This window comes from Plectrocnemia conspersa, unplaced genomic scaffold (genome assembly GCF_051122295.1).
Source record: "Plectrocnemia conspersa isolate PC_06_02 unplaced genomic scaffold, ASM5112229v1 ptg000012l, whole genome shotgun sequence".
In the NCBI taxonomy this organism is placed as follows: Eukaryota; Metazoa; Arthropoda; class Insecta; order Trichoptera; family Polycentropodidae; genus Plectrocnemia; species Plectrocnemia conspersa.
In genome coordinates this window covers 31864142-31888214 of record NW_028277176.1, presented here as the reverse complement: position 1 = coordinate 31888214, position 24073 = coordinate 31864142, and the positions used below count along the sequence as shown (strand labels likewise).

Here is a 24073-nt window from a genome sequence, read left to right as displayed (position 1 = left end):
GTATGCCGCCAGTTTCCGTCTGACGGCGGATGCGCGAGGGCGGAGCTCAGTCGAATAAGATCGCCCTCGCGTTTTCTCTCGCGGCCTCGAGATGCGGCTCGCGACGCCGCTGCGCAACCATCTGGGCAAGATGCTCGACTTCTACGCGCAGTTCAACCCTTCGCCGCTCTCCATCAAGCAATTCGTCGACTTCGGTAAGCGACAGCGACCTTCTCTCAAGGATAACTCTCGCAAACACCCGATCGAACTTTGCCTCTCGTTGCAGGTCTGAACGCCTGCGAGCGGAAATCGTTCGCGTTCCTGCGGAAAGAGCTGCCGGTCAGGTGAGAACCTACTCATATGGGGGGGGCATCTACTTTTCAAAAAGTTTAACCCAATAATAACAAACATACGTTTATCTATTTCATAGATAAAGTAATAAATACTATTTTCTATTCAATTTTAACGAAATGTCGCTTCAGGTTGGCGAACATCATGAAGGAGATCGCCCTGCTGCCCGCGACCCTACTGAAGACGCCCTCTGTGGCCGACGTGAGCAAATGGTACTTGACTTCGTTCGACGAGATCGTCGAGTTCGAGAAATACGACCCCACGGACGTCGCGCTGGACAAGTTCTGTTCGTCGCTGATCAAGATCCGCAACAGGCACGCGGACGTAGTGCAGACTATGGCCCACGGGGTGCTCGAGCTGAAGCAGGCGCACGACGTCGACCCTCAGATGGAACATGCCATCCAGTACTTCCTCAACCGCTTCTACATGAGCCGCATATCCATCCGGATGCTCATCAATCAGCACAGTGAGTGAGAATGTCGAATCAAAGTTGCCCTTATCGCTCTTATTCGTCATCTAGTTAACGCCAAAGTTACATAAAAACCATTATATAACTTGAAGATATAATAATTCAAAAATAACAAAGTTAAAACACCAAAATAACTTTTATATTCTCAAACTTAATTGACTCAAAATGAAAAACGTACTTTTTTTAAAAAAATAACACATATTATAAAAAAATAGTTGAGTAAAATAAAGTATATTAAATAAAACGATACAATCAAATAAAAATAATTCTATTTGCAACTAAATTTAAAATTAATCTCTTCTATCTGCGATTTAAACTGTATTAGATCTAAAATAATAATCGCTCTTAAATCAGATTTAATTAACAGTTTTGTAAATTTATTATTTCTAGTTCTATAATAAATTAAAAATTAGCACTATGAATATGTTCAACCGTCACTTTTGCTCGTTCACCAGCTCTACTGTTCGGCGAGAAACCTCCTTCGGCGCTGTCGGGCAGCCACATCGGTTGCATCGATCCGGCTTGCGACCTCAGCGCCGTGGTCAAAGACGCCTACGAAAACGCCCGCTTCCTATGCGACCAATACTACCTCGCTTCGCCCGAACTAGTCTTCTCGGAGCTCAACAGTAAGCGTCTCGTCGAAACGTCCCGAAAGAATCCCTTCCGATGTTCGCGTTTCGTTTTCAGACGACGAAGACGGCAACGTTCGCATCAAGTACATCCCGTCGCATCTCTACCACATCATGTTCGAGCTGTTCAAAAACGCCATGAGAGCCGTCGTGGAGAACTGCGACTCGGCGGCCCTGCCGCCCGTCACGGTCACCATCATCAAAGGGACGGAAGACGTCTGCATAAAGGTAGGACGGTTTCGACGCTTCGCTCTCAGACGGTCCCTTCACGACGAATCGGTTTCAGATGACGGACGAAGGAGGCGGCATTCCGCGCAGCGCCTCCAGTCAACTCTTCAAATACATGTACAGCACGGCCCCGCAGCCTTCCAAGTCCGACGCGCACACCGTCCCGCTGGCCGGATACGGTTACGGCCTCCCCATCTCTCGCCTGTACGCCAGATACTTCCAAGGGGACCTAGCGCTCGTGTCTTGCGACGGACAGGGAACCGACGCCGTCGTGTATTTGAAGGTTCGTCTCTAGCCGGTTCCGAATAACGGCAGAAGATACGTTTACTTAATATTTTTACTTTTTCAGTATATTTTTTACGATTGTCTACTCGTTTTAGTTACAAATTGAGACAATAATTTTACTACGATACTTTGTTTACTTTCAGCCCACGAATAACTCTGAGAATTGTTTTCGAACAACGGTCAGAATTACTCGCTCTTTAAATATATGCCAACTCCAAGCTCTTTGTTACGCCGAACTCGCCACTCTAAATCTCGATTACGACGCATAAAAGTTATTTAAAATAAAGTGCTACGGGTTCGTCGAACGCCGTCGCTGCGATTCTAAGCGAGATTTTCGAAGAAGGAATCGACTTCCGTTCTTATTCGCATCTAACGTTTACGATCTCGATACGCAGTCGCGTTACGTTTAGCAGTCGTTATAATCTAACTTTTCGTCGCAGGCGCTGTCCGACGAGGCCAACGAGCTGCTGCCGATCTTCAACAAGACGTCGACCAAGTTTTACAATTCGATCGTGCCGTTGGGGGACTGGTCCGGAGAGGCCGTGTCCAGCGGGTACTCCAAGCCCAAGAGCGGCAGCCGAACCCGCCCCGCCGAAGACGCGTCGGCGGGCAGATAGCGTTCGGAACGCGGGTCCGAACTTTCGGCCCGCGAGGGATCGTCGGACGGAGGAGAGACGAGCGACGACGAAGTGCGATATTCAGAAGAGAGCGGTACGAATACGAAAACGGCAGAAGACGGCGGGAGCGAAGAGGAGGCGTACATCTGCGGCGAGCCGCCCTTCGCCTCAGACGACTGCGTCGACATTCCAAAGGTGGAGAGTTACGGGGTGGACAGGGATTTTTACGGTCCCTTCGGGTCTTCCGAAACCCGCCACGTAGACGTCGGAACCTGCACAGTTCCGGATTGCGAAAAGAGGTTTAGAAATAAGGACAGACGACTGACGTCGTCGCAAAAGAAAGACGATTTATAATTTATGTACGATAATAAAATATATATTTTAGAAAAATAACAACCTTTCATTTTGTTCGCATTGCCAAAATGCACAATAAAATATAAAATCAACACTAGTCACTGTCTAACCCGTCCGTTTCACAGCTCGGCTTCGTCTCGAACCAAGTTCTCGACCGGACCTTCGTCTCGGTCTTCGACGTGCGGGTTGAACCCGTAGTTCACGGAGCCCCTCCGCTTTTCCTCTTCCGCGTTCCAAGATCGATCGAGCTCGTCCGGAAGCATCCAGTCTTCGCAGAGCTTCAGAGAGTCGGCGCACAGCTGCGAAAAAAAACGCACCGTCGTTTACGATTCGAAGGTGAAGCTCAAGTCGTTTCAACCCACCGTCTGTCTCACGTCGGGGAATTTCTCTTCGGGCCTGTCGGCGTACAGCTGAATTATCTCGTCTTCGTTCTCGTTGATGATCTCCTCGCACTGCAACGACGAGGGAGGCAGTCAGAAATGAAAATAAAAATTAGACCGGATCGACTACTCACGTAAAACTCGAGACTCTTGTTCAAGTCTTCGTCCGTGACGAAGTCCGTAAGGGAAAACTCCGGATTCATGCCTCCGCCGACGGTCATCTTTAGCACGGCGTACTTGCCGGTCGCCTTGTACCTCACCCGTACGTAGTCGCTCATGGTCTTGCCTGAAGAAAAAATGATCGCAAAAAGAACGAAACGTAGCATGTAAAATGATCCGACGTTCACTCACAAACTTCGTCGAGTGTTTCGGATAGTTTCACTTGCGATCTGGAGAGCGGCACTCTCTTCTGTACGGCGTTACCGGAACCGTCCAATCTGTAGTTGCCGACCTGCAATATTGCGATATTTTATTGCGCCTATTCTATAGTATTTTTAGATCGGAGTCATAACAAATGAAACATAACAAAAATTGTGAATTGACATAAAAATATATATGTAAAAAAAATTAACGAAATTTAATAATAGAAAAGTTTAAATAAATTTTTAAAACATACTAATACCAAAAATGTAGTAAAATTAATCAATGCAATAAAACGTAAAGAATCGCTGATTTCTTTCTATAGTTTACTATAAATGCAATATAAAATAATAATAAATAAATAATAACTAATAATTACTTGGGCCGAAATATTTTTTTTCAAAGAAACTTGGCATTGTGGTAATTGTGGCAATTTCAATTATCATACAAAACGGCAATTCAAAAAATGAATTTAACTACGTCGGATTTGATTCGATTTAAAAGGAGGCTAGCACGGGCCTGGGCAAATATCCGGCACGTAAGCGTTTTAGAAATTCATTTAATTAAAATAAAAATTAAATTAGTTTTGTTATTGTGTCAAGAAAGCATTTATAAATTTAATGACTATTCAGAAAAGGTCTGTGAGTTTTACGACCCAGCATCTAAGTATGTACTGGCGAAACACAATATTTTTGCTGCCAAACCAACCAACATATGTTTCGTCGTAAGACACATTTGCACATTTTTTTCTTTGTTTATCAGTTGGTTCTTCAGTTTTGTCAAGTTAACACGTACTAAAACTTTAAGCTTGTAAAAATAATTGCTTTTTGTATATTTTTTTCAAATTAATGGGTAATAAAAAAATGATGTAAAACGAATAAGAGAAGAAAGGAAAACAAATACTTTTTTACTTATTTAAACAATAAAGCTACTGCAGTGTTAAAATACACTTTGATTTGAAGTTGGGAAGCCCGATGGAAAGTAGCATATAAACTAAGGAGCAAGAAGATGCTTAAAAGCGAGCCACGCAATTTAGAATAAACCATTTTCTGATGGTGACTATATTATGGAACGCACGATTGTAGCTGCTGATTTTATATGCCCGAGTATTAAAAACCAATTACAAAATGTAAGTTTATCTCGACGGACAATAACACATCGAATTAATTATATCGTCAATCGTATCGTATTTTGATTTTATTAATGTTGTTCAAAACTGAACCTCGGTCATTTTTTGGTTTAATGAACGTTTCGATAAAAAGATTAAACGTATTTATCTTGTTGTTTTCTATTATAACATTTCTAACTTATAAAACACTTTGAAGGTATTTTAGTCATTTTTCCAACCCTAATGAGGCCCGACAGCTGAAAGATTCGCCCAACATATCTCCGCATAATTATAAATGTTTGCAGATTAGGTGAGAACACCTTATGAATCTGCCAAGATTTGCCTTACGAACAATTTCGTTTTATTTTTTAGAGATCCTCGTTTATGTTACAAAGTAAAAAAAAATGAAAGTGAACAGTTAAAAAGTAATCAACAACTCGTTTCAGATTGAAATTATTCCGAATGACTTGGCTTCGCCACGTAATTTTATACGGTAATAAAAAGTGACGTGTTACAACGGTTCTTATCTCGGTTTGGTTCAGTTCGGTTCGGTTCGATGCGGTACGCGAAGAAAAATGCGTTAAGAGCGAAGGTTCACCTCGACGGTCCTGGCGGGGTCCCACTTGGCGGCGACGGCCTCGAACTCGGTGATCGCGTTGCGGCATACTGGAAATTCAAATCTGAGATGAAAACGATATTCAGATCCGAGACGACGAAACCGACGAGGCGGAGGCTCACCTAGACACTTGAGCGCCTTGGGGTCGGCCCTGGCCGCGGCGACGATCGCCAGTAGCAGCAGCGGAAGCGCTAGGCTCCGGCGTTCCATGTTCGAGCCGCGAGCCGGCGACCTCGACGAGCGGACAGACGAGAGTGTGGTTCGCGAGCGCGCCGCCCGAAATCTGCGAGCGCCGGCCGCGTTCGCGAGCGCGCCGTCCCGCGCGCGCGCGTCGGGCGAGTCCATTTTTCGAACCGAGGGAAGTCGGCGTCGCGGCGACGCGGAGCCCCGGGAGCGCGGACGCCGCCCCCGTCCGGTCTCAGACCGTTCGGGGCGACTCGGACTCCGGCCCGGCCGCCCGACCGGCGCTCCGGCGTCCGCGCGGGGACGCCCCCCCAGAGGCCGTCCCGCGATAGACTCGTCCGTCGCATCTCGGGCGACGCTCGGCCGCCAGTCTCGGCGCGACCGGCGCTCGGGAATGTCGCTCGTCCGGCGAACGCTCCGCGCGATCGCCGACGACGAAGGACGCGCGCGGCCCCGCTCGCGGCCGAAGCGGGCCCCGGGGCGTCTCTAGCGCTCCTCGGAGAGGGCCGCTGCGACGCGACTCCGAGAGACCCCCCGCGAGACATGAAGAGGGCGGGGCCCCCGCGGCCGGCCCCCGAGGAGGCGGCCGCCGCGCAGGCGAGCGCCCCGGCCTTCTCGCCGCCCGCCGGCGACTCCGCACCCTTCCGCCCGGCCGCCGTCGGCGAATGGCGCTCCGCCTCCCCGCCGTCGCCGCCGCCCCTCGCCGAGGCGTCGTTCCGCGCGGCGGGCGTCCAGCAGATTCAGCAGGTCCAGCAAGTAATCAACTACTCGAAAGGCGGCACGCTGCAGTACGCGGGCGCGCAGTACCCGCCGAAGCCCCCGCAGCGCCACAAGGCGTTCGGTGAGGGACCGCGCGCCCCGGCGCCTCCCGTCGCGGCCGGCGACCAGGCCCAGCCGCCCGCGCCCCAGGCCGCCGCAGCCGCCGCGGCTGCCGTCGCCGTCGGCAGCACCTTTCAACGGCTCAAGGTGGAGGACGCGCTCTCCTACCTCGACCAGGTCAAGTACAAGTTCAACAACCAGCCGCAGGTGTACAACGACTTCCTGGACATCATGAAGGAGTTCAAGAGCCAGAGCATCGACACCCCCGGCGTGATCGGCCGGGTGTCGCACCTCTTCAAAGGTCACCCGGAGCTCATAGTCGGCTTCAACACGTTCCTGCCGCCCGGCTACAAGATCGAAGTGCAAGCCAACGACCAGGTCTCTATCCGCTATTCTTCTATTTCCTCTTCCTCTTCTTCGCCGTTATGTAACTGCTCTACTCTACTCTCCCCCGACCGACGCAGGGCTACGCGTACCAGGTGTCCGTCTCGATGCCGTCGCCCAACTCGTGCTCTCTGCAGCACCAGCAGCAGGCGCACAACAATAACGTGGCCCAGGCGGTGTTCCCCATGGGGACGGTCCTGACCGGCAGCGGCGTCCTGGCCGGCCCTCCGCAGACCGTCCAGCCCCCGTCTCAACAGCACCAGCAGCTAGTCCACGTCCTGCCCGGGTTGGTACCCTGCGATCGCTGCGACTCTCCTTTCGACGTAGACTCTTTCAATGCAATTCTCTCTCCTCAGCGTCGCGCCGGGGACCGTCGCTCACAGTCTGCCCTCCGGCGGGACGGCGCCGACCCCGGTGGCAGCGACGGCTTCCACCGCGGCCGTCCCGACCAACACGCTTCACCACATCTCACAGGCGCACCAGCAGCTGGAGGCGCCCGCGCCGCCGCCCCCCAACTCAGCCAGCCAGCCCGTCGAATTCAATCACGCCATCGAATACGTCAACAAGATAAAGGTACCCATCCCACCCCCTCTCTTCTTCTCTTTCCGATTTCTCGCCTCTGATGCTCCGTTTCGCCCGCAGAACCGCTTCAACCGTCAACCTGAAAAGTACAAAAAGTTCCTAGAGATCCTTCATGCATACCAGCGCGGCCAGAAGGAGGTAAAGGAACCTCAGATCAAACAGCAGACGGAGCAGGAAGTCTACGCTCAGGTGAGATAAACTAGCTGTAAAATATATTAATTAGATCTATCGCTGTTGATTTTATCCAATAGTGACTGTCCATTATCGAATAAGGTCTATATGTTTTAAAATGGTCAAAATTTATTAACCCTTTGCAATTTATATCTTTGCCGGTTTTATTTATCACAATCACAATTTTAGCACAATCTCCATGTGGCAATTTCTAACCTGAATTCCCATGCTTCTAAAATATCACTTTTTTCATTTGAATCGAATTCGACACTTTCCTATATATTCATAGGCAGACGCTGCTTTAGTTGCGGTATTTGCTATATGTGCCTGTAAAGATAATTTAGCTTCTAACCATATGCTTGACAATTTTAATCGTTGCGTTTCTAACGTCTTCGACTCCGGTAGCGTCGTGTTTGCAGTAAAGTTACTACCGACGTATATTGACATTTTTCTACGTTCTATTTAAATTTGTTCCACTACAAACTTTTTTTAGTAAAATTCATCATCCATAAGATATATAAAAAAAAACTATATACCGTCTTACTTTCTTTTTTGGTCCGAAATATGAGCTAGGTCTTATTATCGGGGGAGGGCTTACTTTACACGTACAATAAGTAAATTTATATATTTTCGGTTAATATTTATTTTTATATAGGAATTTTACATTTATTTCAAATACAGTCATTTCATTTTCTTTTGGAACATAGTCATAACTAATCAAATTCTGAATTCCATCCTGAATTTCAATCGCCACATGTTGGCGTTCATTTTATTTTAACTAGGGCTTATTTTCCAAAAACTCCTGAAAATCACGCTAGGGCTTATATTCGGAAAAAGACGGTAGAATGTTATTTCCAAAATTGAAGATGGAAGTTTCGACGAACCCTAAAATTAAGATAATCATCGTCGATCATGATTACTTGGACCGAATAATATTCCTATGAACTACTTTTGTTGACTTTTTGTTTATTTCTTCGACTGAATAAGAAAAATTATCAAATTCGTTTTCACTATCTCTAATTTATAAAATATTGCTCAATCTAATCTTTTTTTTTCAATATTGACATATTTATTTAATGCTTTTTTTTATTATTGTAATGCACCAAAATCGTTTTATTAATGCACATATCTCTTAAAATATTCCCCTGTTAAATTGCTCCTGAATAAAAATATCCCATACCATTTTTTAAATTACGTTGACTAAAATGCCTTAAAAAATTATACTAATAACAATAATTCTCGTTGATTTTGAGCCATCCACTTTTTAAATTTTGCATTCTCACCAAATCCAATCTGCAAAAATAAATTCTTCTTTTGACGAAAAATCGACGCTGACGAATGTTTTAATGCAATAATATCAAAATGCGAAACGTTTGTTTCGATCGCGCCATGACTTTTGCAAATATTCACTCGTTTTTCTATACTGTAGTCTTCGACGATGGCTATCTACCGTAGATACGCTGACAAAATAAAAATCTGTAAGGGCGCGGCACTGCAGTTTCGATTTTATTGCACCCATTGAAAAGTGCAAAAAGTCCTCGTAATGCAGATCTTTTTTATACAAGTGTACTTCTTCATCTTAAAAATGATAGCTTATATCTTAATTAAACGTCCATAATGGCTTTTTATAATAATAACACTGCCCGAGTCAAATTGTTTCCGTAACATTTTTCCCCACTTGAACTTTTCTCATCCTCTCGATGGTGTAATTCTAACTTGACTACCTTGAGTTAATGAAATATTTTTAAAAAATGTCATTCTCCACTATTACATATAATTATCGGTGGACGTTTTACGTTGCACGGGATGAAAAAAGGACGCGAAATTTGTCACCTAATTTTCCGATTTCGTGCTTTCGTTGTATTGATATTGCTTCTTTTCATTAACCCATCCGTGCCTGTGGGGTCTATTGACTCCCTTAACTTTTTGGTTTTACTCAAGTAACTTATTTAATATAAATCCTATTTGTCGCAAACTTTTTGTGTTTGTCAAAAATAGTTTAAAGAATAAATATTAAAAATAATCATTGTACTTTATTATCTCCAATCGCGAGAAAAAAATAAAATCAACTCTAATCGCTACTGTCGCCGTGTGATTTGTATACCTGAGTCAGTTTTTAGAGAAATTCGCCTTCTAAGAATTTCGCGCGGCGCCCCTTCCACGCGGTTCCTTCAACGCTTTATCGCAAACTACACCGTTACCCAAAAAAACACACCAAATTTAAACGACTTGAATGATTCACTAGCCAATTCCTTCAATTCTTATAGCCGCAATCAGGGAAATATTTCGCCCTCTAACTGTTGGCAAGGACACGCATGCCAATGTAAAAGGGTTTATTTAGAAATGAAGTCAAATTACAGACAATAAAAAATACGATGTACATATATAAAAAGTACAAGATACTAAAAATTTATCTTACCATTAACCATTAGATAATATTGGATTACTGAGAATTTAAAGATTGTCAGATTAGTAAGATTATATTGTAGTTTTTTCTATCCTGTTATAAGGAAATCATAACATATTATTTTTGAGTAAATATTATCTCCCGTCAGATATTACTGGCTCACTGGAAGTACCGAATCTCAGAAATGACACTTTTTTTTAGAAAATGGAAATTTTTTGGAGTTATTATTTTTAAATTATTAGCACGATACACATAAAAACTTATGGATAAGAATTCAGTTTGCCGGGAAGATTTCCCATTACGGTGGAGAAAATTACAATGGTGAGTGAATATTTGATTGCAATTGAATTATATATCAATAAACTCGTATTAGCAAAAATGTCATTTCTCACTTTTGTAGATAATCATTTGCACAAAATATCACTATCCGAAAGAAAGGTGTGCTTGAAAAAAGTTTTTACAAATTTGAAATTAATATAAAATGTTAATATATATGTATAAAATAAACATATTTTTTAGTGTTACACTTGAATTTTTTTGTGTTTATAAAATAAATGGGTTTTATTTTTCAAATTTTTATTTTAATTTCAAAATAGTATTTATATATTGACTTTTTTGTATATTAACAACATAAATGTTGCAACAATTTTTTATTTCAAAAATTGTAATAATAAATAAATGAAATACTTGTTTATTTTTTTGGGTTACTCCGTAGTTTTATGTACCGAGCGCGCGGCAGTCACTCGTATACCTGCAAAGCTAGTCTGCAGCGAAATCTTGGCGTTTACGTCGTCACTTTTTGCGTCGTAATGATTAATTAAAAAATCCTAAATATTGACCAGATGATGAAGCTTATCATGAATAACAAATGTTATACTTAGAATTATCCATTTTTAAATAAATTTGCTGAAGAATTCATCAATATTTTGACTTGAAATGTTTGGGGGAGTTGAGCGACCACATCGGATGTCATTTTTCATTTCGAGGCACCGTGACGTATGGGTTAACCAAACGTAGGACACTACTACTTATTTATTAATTGTGACATTGTGTACTTTTTCTGAATTTGAAATATCTGAATTTGCACCACCGTAAAATATATTTATTAATCACTAGATTACATTTTTTTTTGCAAATTTTGAAAAAACACTTGCGCAACAGCCTTTAACAACTGCTTTATTTCTTCACGTGAATTCTTGCAGTTTCGACCTTTGTTTTTATTTAAAGAGTGACTGTTTGTTTTTCGACAGTGATTCACCTCACTAGATAAAGGTTTCACAATAGCAAAATAAACATTAGCTTTGTTTATATTCAGGTTCGTTGACAGCCGTTTCAAAAAACATTACTGCAAATTTCCTGTTTATCGTGTGATACTCATCGAATAAATCTATGCCTAAACAGTAGAGTTGCTCAAATCTTAAAATTTAATTACCGTTTTATACATTTTTTTGGAGATCAGTCGTTTTAACCAGGGCTGTGGAGTCGTGGTGTTTTGGCCGGAGTTGGAGTCGGAGTCGTGGTCGTGAAAAATGAGCGACCCCGAACATTTTTATATAAACTGCATTTTTTTAAATTATGAAATTTTAATTGCATAATAATGAATGTGTATAGCGTATGAATATTAAACGTGTAGAAGAACACCAAAACTACCAGATAAAATGGAACTTTTTTGAGTCAGAGTTGGAGTGGAGTCGTGTTGTTGGTAAATGTCAGACTCGGAGTCGTGTTTTTTTTTTAACGACTCCACAGCCCTGGTTATAACCCTATGCGATCAGATTAGCCGCTGTGGCGGCATAGTCGTTTTTCCATTGCGCTCGGAATCCGCCGCTGCGGTGATTTTAAATCATTCAATTTATTTTGTATTTTATGCCGAATTTTTTCTGGTAGTAAATATGAATTATTACTGTGGTTGGTTTGCTTATTTTTATTTTGAATTGAAACAAGAGTGTTTTGCTTTCAATTAAAAACGGTAATCTTTTGAAATTACACACTGCACTGTTATTGAACTGTCTTCCATGTAATAAACATTGAAGTTATGCGATAGAAGTACCCAGCTGTCATATACTGTAATAAACATGGGAATTTATGTGACAGAGCATCTCATATTAAAATTTCGCATCAGTTTGAAATATTGATTGATTGTGAGTTCACACATTCACACATCTTTGTGTTCTAAAGCTGGAGACTGACTTGCAACTGAACGTTGTAACATAACGCGAGGGGCTCTGTTCACCGATCTAACACTCGAAACTAGCATTACATTAAAACATTCCGTTACAAGTCAATCCCCGGCTTGAGACGCGGGAGCGAAGAACGAAATAATTTTTTTGAACTTCAAAAATCGTTATAAATAAAACCGTTTAATTGTCGATAATTATATTTTCGAACTTTATAGATCTTAGGTGAATAAGTTAAATAAAAGAACTGTTTTTTAATCATGAAATAATGTTTTGTATTATGTTTACGTGTATGTTAAACCTAGTGAAATTTAGACGTAATACTAAATATTTTTTAAAATATTTTAAAAAAATGACTATAATAACATTAGAAATAAGAAATTAATGGGGGTTTTTTAAATGATCTTCAAATTGCGCAAAATTCCTTCGACTGGTTTGCAGACTTGCGAAATTTTCCTATTGCAAATGGTTGATTGACGACTTATTTATAAATGACAGTTTTATCAATTCAAATATATTACACCGAAGCTTATGTCTAAAATCCTTTCATTCCTTTTTGATGAAGTTTGTCACGCGATCGGATTTAAATACAACATCCAAACAAATGTCAAAAATCTACATACTGTGTTACATACTTAATCTGATATTTTGTAATATTGAAGCAGCGTTTCCCGTATAGTGTTTTGTGATATCAGTTTTAAAATTTTATGAAAAAATAAAACAATACGTTTCATGTGCACGAATATCTTTAAAAAAACGTTCATTTCGTTTGAAAATATTATATTTTGTAATAGTATTTACTATTGAAGTTTTGCATGTGTTCATAACATCGCATGAAATGTAAAGAGGTATTTTCTGTTTTTAATAGTCGAATTCTCAGTTTCGAGTATTTAAGCACCCATGCCATATTTCACGATATATATAAGTATTGTATGCATATAATAGGATAGAAACGTGGCAGCCGTTTTTGGATTTTAATCGAGAGAAATAAAACTGAATCGTTTTTATCGCAGGTGGCGAAACTGTTTGAAAACCAAGATGACCTCTTGATGGAGTTCGGTCAGTTCCTTCCCGACGCCACCGGAGGCGGCGGCATCGGAGGCGCCGCCATGAAGGCGACGGCCGCTCTGGACGCGGCAAGAAACCCGGACTCGTCGCGGCCGCGTCCGTCCGCGCATCAGCCCCAAGTAGGCCTCCCGCCTTTTCCTCTCGGCGCCGACGGAGACGCGCGACTGAACGCTCCGGTGTGTTTTCAGCGGGGCGTCGAGTCGATAGCGATCGAATCTGAATCTCAAATTTACCACTCGAGCGGAGGAATCGGCAGGGCTACTTCGCCCGGATACGGCACTCCCAAGCCGGCCGCTCCGGTCGCGGTTCCGCAGCCTGCCGTCCCGCACAGGACCGAGAGGGACGGTTCGCTGTCGCATCTTGCGCCTTCCTCTCAGGCGACCAACCAACATCCTGTCGTACAGGTGAGTCGCGGGCGCTTCGGCCCCTCGCCGAATAGAACGCTTTTTCAATTCGAACATTTTCTCCTCAGGTGTCTTCTCATCATCTCTCCAAACATTCGACGGCCTCTCATCACATCTCCTCGTCTTTGAGTTCGTCGTCTCACCATTTGAAAAGATCGCCGAGCTTCTCTTCGGCCAACCAAATCGGTGAGTTTTTTTCGTTGGTGGCGCCCGCTCCGCATCGACACGTTAACGAACTGCTTTCGATTAGCAGGAACGGTCGGCCCCCCTCCGCCCAAGAAGCACAAGTCCGCGGCGCCGAGGGACGTGTCCTTTGCCGAAGCGGCCAAGTTCGGAACGCAAAGCGACTTCAGTTTCTTCGATAAGGTCCGCAACGTGCTGAGAAACAACGACGTCTACGACAATTTCTTAAGGTGCCTGCTGCTGTTTAACAACGAGGTGGTGTCTAAGAGCGAGCTGCTGGCTGTCACCGCTGCGTTCTTCACCCGACATCCCGAGCTGCAACGGTGGTTGCAGGAGTTCCTGGGATTGGCTCCGGGAGCCGCCGGCGGTTCGCCCTCTCAGGTGTCCGTGGCTTCGTCTCCCCCTCCGGTCGTCGCTCCTGTTCACAACGCTTACAACAATTCGACGAGAGAACCGCTGTCTACCCATCCGCCTCATCCTTATTCGTTGCTGACCGCCCAAGGTGAGACAGTTTTATATGCAGTGCTCGTCATTCGACGAAACGGCAGATCGTAACTCTTCGTTTTGCCACTCGCAGGATATGGAGCGAGTCTCTATTCGTCGGGCGGAGAACGGTACACGGGAGAAAACAACACCCTCAGTCTGTCGGGTGCGCAACTGAGACAGGACAGACCGCAGGGAGATGCCGCAATGGAAATAGGTCAGTCGTCTAAAAATAAATTTGATTTAAATCGAGTGACAAAAGTTATGACTGATTTTTTTTAATTTTCAAAGCGTATCCCTCAAATTTAAAAAAAAATTAATATGTTCACAAGATATCTAGGGTATGGTTTATTAAACTTAAAACATCCCTAATACCATTTACCACGCTATATATAGTGCAAAGTATGGGCAAAATTACTATAGTCTATTTTTTTAAAACAGTCAATCGACAATAACAAGTGCACGCGCGGTTCACGTGATCGCTGAGTACAGGGCTGAATCAGAACAAATAAACGAATTTTTAAATAAATAAAACACGTCATTAATTTTAAAAACATTTACAATTAGAAAACACGTAAAAACTAATACTAAAGGCAAGAATTACAAATAAATCATATTTTAAATACTAAATATAAAACAACTTATTGAAATAAAGCAAATAAAATCGATTTGAGGAATCAATTCTAGTTTACATTAATAAAAATGACTGAATATTTAATTCTATCACATTATCTAATTCCCACATATAAATTTCAACCTCATCCTTAACATGCTCAACACATTTTTTCCATATTTCTTGCGTTATTGTCCCAAAAACCCCATAAAATAATTTATACATTTCTGAAAATTTCAAGTTATTATGTTTATATACTTGAATAATTCAATAAATTCATGTTTTACACACTCCTGCCTTTGTCGATACTTTGTCAATAATTTGGTTGGGATTTTCCAAAATTTCCCTTTAATATGTAGTTAAAATAGTGTTTTTTTTTCAAATATTTATGTGATTTCTTTTAGTCCGTTTTTTTTGGAGGACTACAGGTGTTAATTTTAGTATTGGTGTCCGTGGAAGACATTTTTACACTTTAATAAATTCGGCAACTGTATGCACACGCAAATAAAATCACGCAAACTGCAAACCAATACTACCCTTTTGAAATAGTATTTGAGGGTGGATCTGTTCAAATGAACAACCAATTAGATGCTTTTTGTGAAGAACACGTGATTGTCGCGCGTTGAGCACTGCTTACAAGCACTGACTGTTGGAAAAAAATAGAGTGTAGATAATTGCAACTTAATATTTATTTCGTAGATAAATATACAAGTGAATAAAATTGATTAAATTATTTTCAAAAAAAAAACAAGTAAATAGTGGTAATAAACAATTACAAAAATATTAAAATAAATTTAATGTACTTAAAATTAGTTTTTTAATTGACCGGCGGTTGGAACATCTTTGTAGATTTAACGACGTGCAGACGTCTCGGCACGTCCTACTGCGCTCTGCCGCGCGGTTCGGCCGACTCGCCTTCGCGAAGGTGCTCCGGTCGAACTCCCCTCTGCAAAGACGTTCTCAACGAGACTTGGGTGAGTTTTCCGACGTGGGCGGAGGACTCTACTTTCGTCACCAATCGAAAGACACAATTCGAAGAGTACATATACCGATGCGAAGACGAGAGATTCGAGCTGGACGTCGTGATCGAGACCAACGCCTCCACCATCCTGGCTCTAGAGGGTGTTCACAAGAAGCTCTGCCGGATGAATCCCGAGGAGGCTGCCCGCTTCAGGCTCGACGACTGCCTCGGAGGGACCAGCCCTACGATCCACCAGAGAGCTCTGAGGAGAATTTACGGCGAGAAGGCCAACGATATCATAGCCGGGCTGAAGAAGAACCCCCTGATCGCCGTTCCCATCGTACTGAGAAGGCTGAAGACCAAGGAGGAGGAGTGGCGAGAGGCCCAGAAAGGATTCAACAAGCAGTGGAGGGAGCTCAACGAAAAGTATTATTTGAAATCACTGGACTACCAAGGCGTCAACTTTAAACAGAACGATCTCAAAGCCCTCCGCTCCAAGAGTCTGTTCAACGAAATAGAGGCCATCTACGAAGAGCGAAAGGAACAAATCCAGGCCTCCGCGGGTCTGCCTTGCGGCAGGTCGCCCCCCAGAGGAGACTCCACCGGCCCACATCTGATGGCCCAGTGTGGTCCCGGCGGCGCGTCTCTGCTGGCGGACGCCGCCGATCTTCTCATTCACCACGTGCGGCGACAGACAGCGATCCAGAAGCAGGAGAAGCAGAAGGTTAAGCAGCTTCTGAGGCACTTCCTCCCGGATCTCTTCCAGCACCCACGTCATCCGCTGAGCGACGACGAGCGCGACGACGGTGAGTGGGCGCCGAACCGGACATGTCTAAGGCTCGAACTCGTTTTTATATAAATTTATTTCTTCCGTCCAGACGACAAAGATCTAGACGTCGCCATGGACAGTCCCGTTTCAGACAACGAGACTAAGACAGGCTCGGGGCTCTTCGACGGCGACAACGAATCTAAGTCCGCCAGATTAGTCAAACAAGAGAAAGACGTGAGACTCGCTCTTTTTTATTTCAAACGATTATTTTACATTCGATCGACTGATTCGTTTCGTATTTTGCAGCTGTCGTCCGAATCTGACACCAACGCCTCCGTAGACAAAGTAAGCAATGCCAAAGGAGGAAACAGGCAATCTAAAGAAGACAAAACTAGTCGAGAAAACAAAGAAAACATGAAGTGCTCCAACAGCGCGAGGAGCAACAGCGCCGACGCGCCGGACGCCAAAGGTTCGTCCGTTCGACTCTGCTGTTAGTCGTTTTCCAAACTTTTGATTGACCCTTTTTTTTCGTGCGTCTAGATTCTATCCACTCTTCGAAGACGGGCGACGCTTGCAACGCCAAAGTTGCGGGACGGAAGAGAGAAGGCTCCAACGAAAGCTCGACCAGAATTAAAACCGAGCCTGCGGAATCCGGCCTGGCCGCGGAGATCGTCGGCGTCCCCGGCCGTTCGGAACCGATTGAGATCAAAGACAAGGTACTTTCTCGCGTTCCCCGCCCTGCCGCTCTTTTCGATACTAATCCTTTGCCGCTTTTCAGAACGCCCAGCCGATAGTCTTCTTTGGCAGCGGCCATTGGTACGTCTTTCTGAGGCTGCACGCCGTCCTGTGCCAGAGGCTTGCCGACATGAAAGCCCTGGCGATGCGGCTCGCCAAAGAGGAGGTCGGCGACTCACGTCTGAGACGACCGGGCGTAGCCGTGGCGCTGAAGCTAAAGCCCGACAGTGAGTGCACTTCGATTATTTGGTCTATTTTTCTCATTTTTCGGGTGTTTGTTGACAAAGCCGCGTTTATTCAGACACGCTGCCCGTCTCCCAGTACTACTCTGCCCTGTTGGAGATGGTCAGATCCGTGTTGGACGGCAACACAGAGGCTTCCGCTTACGAAGACAACCTGAGAGACATGTTCGGAGTCAACGCTTACGTCGCCTTCACTCTGGACAAAGTGGTGTCCTACGCCGTCAGACAGGTATCGGTCGTTCGTCCTCGGAGACCTTTTTCTTCGACACCGATTTTTAAACGATTTCGTTTCGCAGTTGCAGCAGTGCGTCCAAGAGCGGGCGGCCTCCCGCTGCGTGGAGCTCCACTTGCAAGAGAAAGCTCGATCGGGAGCGTCCTCCGTGGCCGCCTATCAGAGGAGAGCGCAGAAAGTGCTGCGCGAGGACCACGCTTTCAAAATATGCATCGTGAGTTTCGACACACATCATCGAAGGCGATTCGGGCGGTGCAGGACTAATTTGAAGCGTTCCGACTTTCAGTACGGCGGCGACGACTGCCGGGTGACTTTCGAACTGCTGGAGAACGGCAACGGAAGCGGGGGCGGCAACGGGGGCTCAAGCGGGAACGGAATCGCGGACCCGACTCTCGCTCCTCAGTCGGCCGAAGAAGAGCCCCCCGTCGCCCCTCCCACTCCCCCCGCCCGCCTGGGCGAGTGGGCTAGGTACAGGGAGAGATACGCCAATCCCTCGGTCATGGACGCGGAGCTGCCCGAGGGCATCTACAAGGTGACCGCCGCTTGCTCTCTTTGAAATTATTTTTATTTTATTATTATCATTATTAATATTATTATCGTATCAGTATCGTCATTTACGCTTTACTTTGTTTTCGAAAGAAGCGCCAAACTTTGTTTTCTTTTTTATTTTATTTTTCGTTGGCTTCGTCGCAGTAGTTTGTTGAATTATTTGGTATTATGTGTATCGTATTATATATATTTATGTGTATATGTGATATAAATGAGTTAAAGTTAAATTACGCTGGTTCAACATGTTTGGTGTTTCTTTTTAGTGATGAGACTTTTCCTTCACATTTTTATAAGTACTTAAGTTTGAGCGGAACCGTCGCCTGCACTGATATAATCCGATCCGAAATGCAAATGTATTGATGTGTAATTTTGGTATTATGGTAGGACGGAGTGTGGCGCGGTCGCAAGGCCGTCTATTTGCAAAGAAACGTCAGACGGTATCGCAAAAGATACGTTAATAACGGAAGACCGCCGGCGGCGGAACCGTCCGTCCGACCACCGCCGCGGCCCGCGGCACATTCCTCCGACGACGACCTAGACGACGACGACGAGTACGATACGATATCTAATAAAAGAAAAGAGGCCGACGATAGTCGGTCCGTTGCGACGGCGGCGGATTCCTACGCGTGCGTCAACCGAGACGGAACCGAAGGGCTGTTCGACGACGCGGCAGACTGCAAGTTCGCTTACGTGGCGAAGAAGCAGCACTTTCTGTGCAGGAAGAGCGCTCTGGAGAGGGCGTGGAAGGTGAGCAGAGAGGCCGGCGCCGAGCGGAGTCCGCCGACGGTTCGCTGACGTCTCCTGCCTGTTTCAGAGTCACAAGGCGGCGAGCAGGCGACAGGAGGGCAAGTGGCGCGCCTGGCTCGCGGAATGGTGCGGACGGAACGTGTCGTCGGTCCAGGCGAGGACCGCCTCCGAGTGGCTACGCCGCGGCACCCGCGTGCTGTCGGCGGGCGGCCCCGACGCGCCCCCGTACGGACCGTACGCGCGCTATCGGCTGGCGCCCGCCCCGCCCCACGCCCCCGACCGGTAATGGCTCCGCGTCCGAGCGCGAGTCGTATTCTCGACGACCGTCGTCGTCGGCGTAATTTTACCGTAACGTTACTTCGTTGTTTTATTTCTCTTTTTCTCTGCGTGTGCCGTGCGAATGCAAACGAAACAATCACTTTTTTATTTAGGCTAGACGTATCGCGAAGCAATACTCGACGAAGAACTCGAGCTTTCGGTCGTGCGAAGTATGGATTAGAGATACGTATTTTAGGCGATAGTCGCGCAAAGTAACGTAACGTCTGTACATATGTATAATACTTTGGCGTCGACGCCGCCGCGCGACGAGCGACGAACGCGGCCCTTCATCTCGGTTGCTCTGTAACGTGAAAAATCAACACGCAAACCGTGCGTTCGTCGCAAGTCTCGCGAGGGTCGTTCCGAGCCCAGCGTTCGATACTTTGAAAGATGAAAAAGCTTCTTTCGAAAGGGGCCGCCGTGTTGTGATTTTAACTGTGAATTTCTCCATCGACTGTTGTACATTAGTAGCGCTTAACACTTCTCTCGTACGAAACGCGCTGCCCTTTTCGAAAGAATCTTTATTGTTATTTTTGATATTTTTATGTTACATGAGTTTTTAAATACTTATAATTAAATTGTAATGATTAGCTATTAAACAATTACATAATTAACGACTGACTATTTGCATTCCACGACAGCTGCCCGATCCCGTCGCCTCCTCCCTTAGTTCCCTCTTTGGATAAGTTTTGAGATTTATAAAGAAGAGTCGACAAACCTGCAATATTTTACGAGAGAAAAACAGAGAAGTATAATCCAAATTAGCAGCATGCAAATAAAAACTATTACATACCTTATAACTCCTATGTCGAGGTGGGCTCGACATTTTATTCGAGCTGTTTTTTTTTTTTAATAATTTAGATCTATTTTGAATTTTTTTTATTATGGAAGCGACAAGTATTGGGGAAAAAATTCTCATTCTACGACCAACAAATACCCTTTCATTCATCATCTGGAATTAATAAAAAAATGCTCTGTCTGAGATTGCTAGGCAGATATAACGGGTGCTTGTTACGATAGTCTGTGTCGCGATGTACCACCGTGAACACCTTGCGTATTTTTGTAGTAAATTATTCTTATTTGGACTACTAATGTTTCGACGGTTTTATCATTTATTGGGTTAATTAATATATTTAAATTAGAGTATTTTTTTAATTTAATTTCAAGTCCAGAAAGATGTCTCAAGCCATCGAGTAGTGAAGATGATGACTATTATAAGAATATTTTTAATAAAGCTTCAGAGCAAGTAGAAATACCCTAATAATATTTCTTACGGTATTTCTAGTGAATTGTCAATAATTAAGTTTGAAGTAATATTAACTTATTTTCCAATTAGAAATAAGATTTTTAATTGGAACATAAATAATTATTGGCAAATTCACTGAAAAACTTAAAAGGTTTGTGTAAAAGGATATCTGCACGAAATGTCATCCTGCATTAAGTTTTATCGAATGACATAAATAATTTATTCGAAATGAGGGCTAACGCTGGTTTTGTCGGTTCTCGGAGTAGGGAAAGAGACTCACTGTCCATCTTGTTGCAATTGTTTTAAGCCATGAACTTACATGTAATCCGCTTTTGACACAGATTTCACGTCCATGATCGTGTAACTGGCTGCAAGCTACCATATCATCAGTATTGTTGCGAAAACATCTGAGATAATTAGCCAGTGCTATGTATATTATTCACGGTTTAATTAGCAGCACGAATTGTACAAAGGGAAAAGTGAATCTGCTTTACTTGAGTTAAGGAGCAAAATTAGTGTTTATTGAAAGGTCTCAATTAAATATAGTCGCTGCTCTTCGTTCCCTTATATTTTAAATTGCTCCACAGGCACGAGCCTCTTCTTGCTCGTGGCAAAAACTGACAAGAAATGTTTTTTTAGTCGGTTTATTCACTGGTAGAATCAGATCCAAGCAAAAGCATTAAGAAATTATGGCTGTCCCTGGTCGATAGTAAAAGATCGTTAGAAAATACTCTGAGGGGGAGGGGAAAGAAGCAATAGTAGGAGTTCTGCATAATCTTCGGTTTCAGATCGACATGTGATAATTTGTACTTCGCTGCTAAGCAGGTATGAAACTGATTTCTGAGACAATTTGTTACTAGAGACGAAAAACGGATCCTTTTTAGCAACACAATAAAAAAACGATGGTTTTTTCAGGCTAAACGCCAGTTTCAATCGACCATCTGTATTATGAATTATTAAAACCTGGTCAGACCATCACAGCCGAACTTTATTGTATTCAATTGGAGAGATTATAATTATATATAAATAATTTTAATTATATTTCGGTATAATTATTGTATATTATTTTTGTAATTAATGTTTTTCTCAATAATGTTATACAATAATAAAAAAGACATTTTATTTTCTTTTACCTAATATTTGTTAGTGATTTAATAAAATCATCCATCTCGGTTTATAGTATTTCCTATTTACAATAGGTGCAATAAACAACAGTTATTTAATAAAGAACTGAAAGATCGTTTATTATAGATGACACCTAAATTTAAAACTTAGGTCTTAATGCAAAAATATGAACTTTAAATTCTGCGGATCCAAGGGATATTTTTTTTATATAAATACACATTTCTCTACAAAATTTATTCAGCCTTACCAATTTTTATTATGTATCATTAAATTACCGCTATTTATAGCATTAAATCTATGTATGATACATCTTTAATTCTTACTAATACATTGCATGTCGCCATAATGCAAATTACTTTGGATTCTCACTAAAATTCAGATAACTCGTAAATTTTCATATCTAATGATTTTTTTATTTGTAAATACTTAAAAGTATGGTAAATTTTTTAATTCACTTGAAAACACATTACATATTTAAACGTTTTACTTATAAACAAAAAAAATAATTCGCTAAAATACTAAGAATTACAAATAAGAGCAATTTTTCATGTAAAACTACCTATATATTTATAATAGATTTGATTTTAGAACGAATAGAGAAAAATTCGAAATTTCAAACGCACTTTTCGTGTTTGACCGTTTCCAGAGAGAGAAAATTACGTCAGAAAAATCTACCATTTATGTGTGTAGTATAAATCCAGTTCGAGAGATGTCACTAATAAAATATATTTTTCGAACACTATGTACTTTCATCGTGATCAGCAGTCTGCGCAGACTACTTAAACGCGAGAATTCTTGTGAACCATTTATGAATTATTTTCTAGTATCTGACCATTCCAATTATACTTCTACAATTAGTAAAACTAATCATTGTCCTATTTTGTAGCATCGTCTTATCCAATTCATTAGGCATATACAATATTGGACGATAAATAAAATGAAGCAATATCATAAATATTATATTGTTGATTTATATTTACATATCTTTCATCCCAGACTAATGAATTTATATATTGTACTTATTTTGCTCTTGATTTTCTTGATTGTATAATGAGCGGTCTTGAAAATTTAAATTCAAAAAATAAAATTATCTATTTAATACACACTCAGTTATCGACAATTTCTATAGCACTATCGCCGATATGTTTACAGATTCACTAAAGTATTGTCTGCAAACATATATTTTACATTTATTTATTATGCTATAAATATGAACTATAAGTTTATTGCTTCATTCGAATGGAAAAATCTGTATTTTTTCGATAATACTCAAGTTTTAAATATACAAAATAGGTCTAGTCATATTGCAAACGAATTAATAATATTTAGTAATAAAAAGTCTTAAAAACACTGCTGTTACTGGTGGTGTTATTAGACCACCAGGGCCATATCGATTATTAAGTTATTCTTTAATTTTATTTCAATGCCGTTAGTTTTATAAATTGTGTAAATTTCTTAAGAAAAGTTTGAACAAGAATCAGAATTATTTAACACAGTTTATTGAAATTATCAAATTTTTCACAGTGAAACTGAATTACAATGGATACCATTATTGATGGTAAAGATTTAAGTCTCTGTCGAATCTCATTCAGTAAAAGAAGTCTCTTGTTCGAACAAAGAATGATATGAAAATTTGTAGATAAATTTTTAAGTCAATGTCTATGATACTTTTTTTAACATACTGCTTGTTGAATAACCGAAGGGTTAAAATGTAATGTCAGAGTTGAAGAGAACTTAAGCTTTTTTACCAAAATTTTATTTCATTATTTATTTTCTATTATTTATAATCAGAGCTTACTGAGACTCGAAAATTTAATTTACTTTCAAGTTTAGCACCAAGAAAACTCGGCCTCTCAGCCTCTACCGACCGATTCCTTGTACCTCTTCCGGGTTTATGACATCGTTCCGCAACAACCTCTTTCTGTGATTCAGACGGCCGTTTCCAGTAAGCCCTTTCACTGGGATTTTTATCGAACTTTGATATATTTTTACCGTTTCGAATCTTCAGTATAGTTTTGGGAGAACGAAAGTGAAAAATTCTTCAAACTAAATATTCACTGTGTGTACAGTTGTACACACCAACTTCGCACGTATCCTTCGGCTCTTTAGGTACTTTTGAACCTCTGCGTTATATACATATTTTAAATTTGTAGAGTACGCTCGGGATAAGGATGCCGGTTTGTTATTGTGTGCGTGTACATATATATGAGAGGGAGAAGCGATGTAGCGTGTACTTCGTTGTCTCGCTTTCTCTTTTAAGGACAGTCGCTGATTCGTCAACGCTGGTATTCGTCATTAA

The 24073-nt window shown here is 42.4% G+C and overlaps 3 protein-coding genes and 2 long non-coding RNA genes across 20 annotated transcripts; 3 read left to right on the top strand and 2 right to left on the bottom strand.

Annotated features, from left to right (window-relative positions):
- Positions 1-10: 10 nt before the first annotated feature.
- Positions 11-2948, top strand: Pdk (pyruvate dehydrogenase kinase). 2 transcript variants are annotated; one of them, XM_088199666.1, is made up of 7 exons: positions 11-194; positions 266-323; positions 462-796; positions 1255-1425; positions 1487-1656; positions 1715-1939; positions 2382-2948. In XM_088199666.1, exons 1-7 carry the CDS (start codon positions 92-94, stop codon positions 2556-2558), a joined length of 1239 nt encoding a protein of 412 aa, XP_088055792.1. In that variant the 5' UTR covers positions 11-91; the 3' UTR covers positions 2559-2948. The 2 variants fall into 2 exon arrangements, with proteins under 2 accessions (XP_088055792.1, XP_088055793.1); XM_088199667.1 differs by having other exon boundaries at positions 2085-2948.
- Positions 2906-5614, bottom strand: sel (canopy family protein seele). Its single transcript, XM_088199668.1, has 6 exons — positions 5499-5614; positions 5359-5426; positions 3644-3743; positions 3427-3578; positions 3275-3364; positions 2906-3211 (listed from the first exon to the last, which is right to left on the bottom strand). The coding sequence occupies exons 1-6, from the start codon at positions 5584-5586 to the stop codon at positions 3032-3034; spliced, it is 678 nt and encodes a 225-aa protein (XP_088055794.1). The 5' UTR covers positions 5587-5614; the 3' UTR covers positions 2906-3031.
- LOC148229011 (uncharacterized) lies at positions 4671-5305 on the top strand. The gene is made up of 2 exons (XR_015811614.1): positions 4671-4781; positions 5207-5305. It is a non-coding gene; the product is annotated as an uncharacterized LOC148229011 (long non-coding RNA).
- Positions 5615-5927: 313 nt separating the features above from the next.
- Sin3A (SIN3 transcription regulator family member A) lies at positions 5928-20017 on the top strand. Of its 15 annotated transcripts, none has more exons than XR_015811613.1 (19): positions 5928-6756; positions 6843-7048; positions 7119-7335; positions 7405-7533; positions 13113-13286; positions 13356-13571; positions 13640-13757; positions 13825-14256; positions 14332-14454; positions 15700-16617; positions 16690-16814; positions 16887-17049; positions 17121-17296; positions 17359-17542; positions 17617-17786; positions 17854-18003; positions 18076-18321; positions 18602-19085; positions 19153-20017. XR_015811613.1 is itself a non-coding variant. In XM_088199663.1 (19 exons), the coding sequence occupies exons 1-19, from the start codon at positions 6103-6105 to the stop codon at positions 19369-19371; spliced, it is 4983 nt and encodes a 1660-aa protein (XP_088055789.1). In that variant the 5' UTR covers positions 5928-6102; the 3' UTR covers positions 19372-20017. The 15 variants fall into 15 exon arrangements, 8 of the variants coding, with proteins under 8 accessions (XP_088055789.1, XP_088055787.1, XP_088055788.1 ...); XR_015811611.1 differs by having other exon boundaries at positions 18061-18321; XR_015811612.1 differs by having other exon boundaries at positions 13822-14256.
- Positions 8247-9886, bottom strand: LOC148229009 (uncharacterized). Its single transcript, XR_015811615.1, has 2 exons — positions 9194-9886; positions 8247-9154 (listed from the first exon to the last, which is right to left on the bottom strand). It is a non-coding gene; the product is annotated as an uncharacterized LOC148229009 (long non-coding RNA).
- Positions 20018-24073: the final 4056 nt, after the last annotated feature.

Excerpts from the sequence above, each read along its gene's own strand:
- Pdk (XM_088199666.1), top strand. The coding sequence starts at position 92 with ATGCGGCTCGCGACGCCGCTGCGCAACCATCTGGGCAAGATGCTCGAC. Across the intron at positions 195-265 it reads CAAGCAATTCGTCGACTTCG|GTCTGAACGCCTGCGAGCGG; the intron begins GTAAGCGACAGC and ends CTCTCGTTGCAG. Across the intron at positions 1,940-2,381 it reads ACGCCGTCGTGTATTTGAAG|GCGCTGTCCGACGAGGCCAA; the intron begins GTTCGTCTCTAG and ends TTTTCGTCGCAG.
- sel (XM_088199668.1), bottom strand. The coding sequence starts at position 5,586 with ATGGAACGCCGGAGCCTAGCGCTTCCGCTGCTGCTACTGGCGATCGTC. Across the intron at positions 5,427-5,498 it reads CAAGGCGCTCAAGTGTCTAG|TATGCCGCAACGCGATCACC; the intron begins GTGAGCCTCCGC and ends TTGAATTTCCAG. Across the intron at positions 3,579-3,643 it reads CGAAACACTCGACGAAGTTT|GCAAGACCATGAGCGACTAC; the intron begins GTGAGTGAACGT and ends TTTTTTCTTCAG.
- Sin3A (XM_088199656.1), top strand. The coding sequence starts at position 6,103 with ATGAAGAGGGCGGGGCCCCCGCGGCCGGCCCCCGAGGAGGCGGCCGCC. Across the intron at positions 7,534-13,112 it reads AGCAGGAAGTCTACGCTCAG|GTGGCGAAACTGTTTGAAAA; the intron begins GTGAGATAAACT and ends TTTTTATCGCAG. Across the intron at positions 13,572-13,639 it reads ACCAACATCCTGTCGTACAG|GTGTCTTCTCATCATCTCTC; the intron begins GTGAGTCGCGGG and ends TTTTCTCCTCAG.